The sequence below is a fragment of the Octodon degus genome, unplaced genomic scaffold, assembly GCF_000260255.1.
Source record: "Octodon degus isolate 3935 unplaced genomic scaffold, OctDeg1.0 scaffold00076, whole genome shotgun sequence".
NCBI lineage: Eukaryota > Metazoa > Chordata > Mammalia > Rodentia > Octodontidae > Octodon > Octodon degus.
This window is the reverse complement of record NW_004524652.1, coordinates 3,620,396-3,624,853: the sequence shown is the minus strand read 5'-3', so window position 1 is coordinate 3,624,853 and position 4,458 is coordinate 3,620,396. Positions and strand designations below refer to the sequence as shown.

Here is a 4,458-nt window from a genome sequence, read left to right as displayed (position 1 = left end):
CAATTGTAGTAGCTTCTTAGTGCTGTTTTTTGGGTCTTCCATGTAAAGTATTATGCCATCTGCAAATAATGATAATTTAACTTGTTCTTTACCTATTCTTATTCCCTTTATTTCTCCCTCTTGTCTAATGGCTCTAGCTCTTCTGTTTTTATTGCCATTAACACATGAGTGTTGCTCTGGGAGCTGACATCCATCACAGAGCTGGCTCGTGTGCATGCCTTGGCTCTTCTTCACCTCTCTGTCCCCTCCTTTCCCCTTCTCTGCATCTCTTCATCCTCTCCTCATTGAGGATGCTCTATTTTCCTACTTCCTATCATATTTTATTTTGCTTTTTATTTGTATTTTGAACTCTCATGGCAGAGAAGCCAGAGGACACTTACCCTCACTCGTCTGATTTATTTCCCTTACTCTGTGGTATTAATGCACATCCCCTTCCCTTTCGATGTCCAGCTATTCAAAATCAAACAGAAGAACCCTCGACACACAGGGAGCTGACACTTTATAATAAAATTCTATTGGGTTATCAATCCCTAGCATCTGTGAAATACTTATAAAAGTTTCTGGAAAAAATATTTCTGATCCAGCCAACCATATACTTGCTGTGTGTCCTCATAAGTTTAAAGAAAACTTTGTACTTTCCAAATAATACTTCAGTGAAGTTAATGAGAGTACAGAGATTCAGCAGGCACCTAAAGACAGACAGGAAAGTCGGTAGATTTCTAAAATAACCTCAGTTATTCCTGAAAACATTCATAGCTTTGCTCTAAATGGTCTGTGGAACCAGGCAGCACTAAACACTGGGGTGTACAGCCTGTACCCCACCGACCTTTGGAACAGTGATGGCATTCCATGCCACAAGGCCTCTAGAAGTGTACTGGGATGCTCACAAGAGATCCTGAGTAAAACATCACCTCTGATGTCTTAGTGCCCTCATGAGAACTGTTTTGAGCTCTACAGTTCTACCACCCTGAGAATGGTTTCCTGAGATGCAGATGCTCTTCCTGCACACACTGGGAAAAGTCCCATCCCAGAATCCAGAGTTCAAAGGGCAGGAATTGGTAAACATCCCAGCTCCTGCTCACCCAATATCTGTATGTGTTTTGGGGAGCCTGGTAACTAGTGAGTACCACAATGAGCCTGCATTCTTGAATATTTATGAGGCAGGAATGACCAAGCACACCCTTGCAGTAAAAACAGGGGTCCCACCCATTGCTCAAGGTTACACATCCAGCAACATGAGGGAAAACGTCCCCGTCAGAAAGCCCAAGTGGAACAATCTGCGAAGGTGTGTCCTCCGTGACATTGATCACATTCTGCCCCATGCATGCACCTGTCAGGAGCTGGGCATCAGAACAGGACTGGAAGGGGGAGCCAATGAACACCGTCTTGGGTGGCTTTGGATACTTTTCAGCATCTGTGGTCATTCCTTCACTTATGTGTAGTCTTGAATCTTGTTGGAGGAGCAAGGTGGTTTTGTTGTGCTTATGCTCTCAGAAGGTGAGTTACCTCTTCATGTGGGTGACTGGTTAATCAGTTGCTTGCAGTTGCATTAGATATTTTCCCTTCTTCTTTTCAAAATATTTTTTCAGTGTTTGTTTTGCCAAGCAAAAAAGATCGGTCGTTAGACATAAGAACAGCGACCAGAAATCGAACCTTTGGCTGACCTGATTAGGTGTTTGCTGTCGCGGTTTCAGATGTCATAGATTCCAAGGAAGTGTCTCAGAATGATCTTCCTTTACAGATATGTTCATATTCAGTGTCTGAAAAATAAAAATTAGACATTGCAACCATACTCAAATTTGCTTCTTTTATCAGAATAAAAAGACCCAAGAAAACTATAGATCAAACTGTGACACGTGTACATGGTTGAGAAGAAAATTTAATTTTTTGAGGGAAAAAAAGGCAACAGAGCATACGTAGGAACACAAGCAGCCAACTGTGACATCAACTGTCCTGCTCTCTAGTGTGAGTAAATGCGTCGTTGTTGTTTCTGTCCTCACTCGCCGCTCAGCGGTGGACTCTGCAGCGACAGGAACCACCCACTGCCTTTCTGCTCCCTGCCCCTACCCACCCACCTCCAACACACAGGCCTCACCTAATGCTTCTCCTGTGGAGAATCAGGTGCCCTGTAACAATCCTCATCTGACAATATGTCTTTGTCTTTCTTGAGTCTTAGCAATGACAGCTTATAAAAGGGAAGTTTGGAGGACAATTATTTTAAATATTTTCTGTCTTTTGTCACTATATTGTCAAATAGCTTAGAAGACAAAAAAGAAGACAAACCTACAGAACTCAGTGCAAATCCATTTTCATTAACAGAAAGTTTAGAAAACTATAATTTATTGGGGAAATGATGCTTAAAAATGATAACCCTATAAATGAATTGCCTGTTACCATAACTGAAGTAAATTTCTCCTAAGAAAAATGATGACACACTTTTGAGGAACCATATTATCAATTATTTGTAAAGATGATTGTCAAATAAAATTTATTGGTATGTTTACTCTTTGTAAAGAGACAAAGAACTACACAGGGTAATGGATTATGGTCATCTTCAGTTTAATGAGCAATACCTTGAGGAAATTTTTAAACTGAAAAATGAAATTGAATAAAATAAATCAATCTATTGAATTGGAAAAAGGGTACTTAAGAGTTGTGTTTTTCCTAACAGTGGGAAGCACCATAGCACAGCACCACTGGCTGTGTGCTGTAAATTCTTCTATGTCCTCCCTACAAGGAACTGAGAAACAAAAGGACAGTGCCCTAATGCGAGGGAGAGGGTTGCGAGAGGCACCTTGAGAACTTTCCTCAACAGCAGGAGGTCGTTTCTTTTCATAGAAGAAGCAAGGTATCCAGCAGACAAACACCCAACCTGGGATTAACTTGCAAATGCCCTACATTACGGCACAGCATCTGGGACAATAAATTACCAGGACGGAACAAGTATATCTATTGATGTGAGCAGATTTAAAGGGATGTAAACAGCTGCAAACACATCGGGAGAGCTCCTGGAGATCCCATGGAAGAGGGGGAGGTATGAAAGCCCAGAGTAGTAGAAAAATATGTAGAAGGTACTACGTGGTCATATTTCTTGCAGGGGGTCCTTCAAGCCGGCTGCATCACAGAAGGCAAATAAGATCCCTCCATAAGGATCTCTCAAAGGAGAACATTAAAGGCTTCTCCAGACCAAAGAGACAAAGGAGAGAAGGAACAACTCCCCAGAAGCTGGCAAGGTGACCCAGGGAAGAAATGACAGTGGTCAGAAGAGGATCCCTAGCTAGAAAGTGCAGCTTCCGGTGACATCATTGAGAATGAAGAGATGAACCACTTTGGAAGTAAGTAGGGACCCTCCGAGTCCATGTTTAAATCTGTGAACCACGTAGACCACCCTCAAAACCAGTTCTTAGGTTATGCACAAGTGAAGGATTGGTTATTTCCTCTAGGAATAGCTGACAGGTTGTCAGCAAAGCGTAAGTAGATCGCAGATGAACAAGAGGAATGAGGCTTTCCTTTCTGGAACCTGTAACATAGAAAATGGTCTTCTTAGGCAAAAGTTGCTTTCAAAAACAGAAAATTGCCTGAGTGAAATTTATTGAAAGAAAGTGCGCTGCAACTAGAAAGGGCCAACAGTCAATAGTAGGCTCGGGTGCTGAAAGTGAAAATCCTAGATAAAGAGCTGGCAATTTGGTGTCTAATAATACCAAACAAGCGAACTGTAGAAATTCAACAATAGTTGCGGTATTGCATAGAATGTCTTCAAATTAGTTGGTCAGATTACTAGACATAAGCATGCAAATTTGGTAAAAAAGGAAAGAAACAAAGAAACAGGAAGAAAGAAAAAGTTACAATAAATTAAGCAGGAGCGCTCTGGGTTTCGGTCTCCTCACGTGGACATGGCTAAGCGCACCAAGAAGGTCGGCATTGTCGGTAAATATGGGACTCGCTATGCTGCCTCCCTCCGGAAAATGGTGAAGAGGATTGAAATCAGCCAGCACGCCAAGTACACCTGCTCCTTCTGTGGCAAGACCAAGATGAAGAGGCGGGCCGTGGGGAGCTGGCACTGCGGCTCCTGCATGAAGACCGTGGCTGGTGACGCCTGGACCTACAATATCACTTCTGTGGTCACAGTCAAGTCAGCCACCAAAAGACTGAAGGAATTGAAAGACCAGTAGAAGCTCTTACTGTTTGAGACATCCCTAGCCTATAATAAATGGGTTCATTTATGTTAAAAAAGAAATTGAAATGGACAAGAAGAAATTATGCATCAACTGCTGCCCTACATAGATTCGCAGAAACCAATGGTACAATTATTCTATTGATTCATTTGGTGCAGTTCTGTGTCGTTTCTAATTATTTTTTACAATTTTTATTCTCTTTCAATGATAAACAAACAAACAATAGGGTTCAGATAAGTAGCTCCAGAAAACATCACTGTCACTAAGACTGACACCCACAAAA

General features: G+C 41.8%; 1 protein-coding gene across 1 annotated transcript; it reads left to right on the top strand.

Moving 5' to 3' along the window:
• The first annotated feature begins 3,878 nt into the window (after positions 1-3,878).
• LOC101588112 (60S ribosomal protein L37a-like) lies at positions 3,879-4,172 on the top strand. The gene has a single exon (XM_004635857.2). The coding sequence runs from the start codon at positions 3,894-3,896 to the stop codon at positions 4,170-4,172; it is 279 nt and encodes a 92-aa protein (XP_004635914.1). The 5' UTR covers positions 3,879-3,893.
• Positions 4,173-4,458: the final 286 nt, after the last annotated feature.

What these genes read in the sequence shown, in the direction of transcription:
- LOC101588112 (XM_004635857.2), top strand. Translation starts at nt 3,894, where the DNA reads ATGGCTAAGCGCACCAAGAAGGTCGGCATTGTCGGTAAATATGGGACT.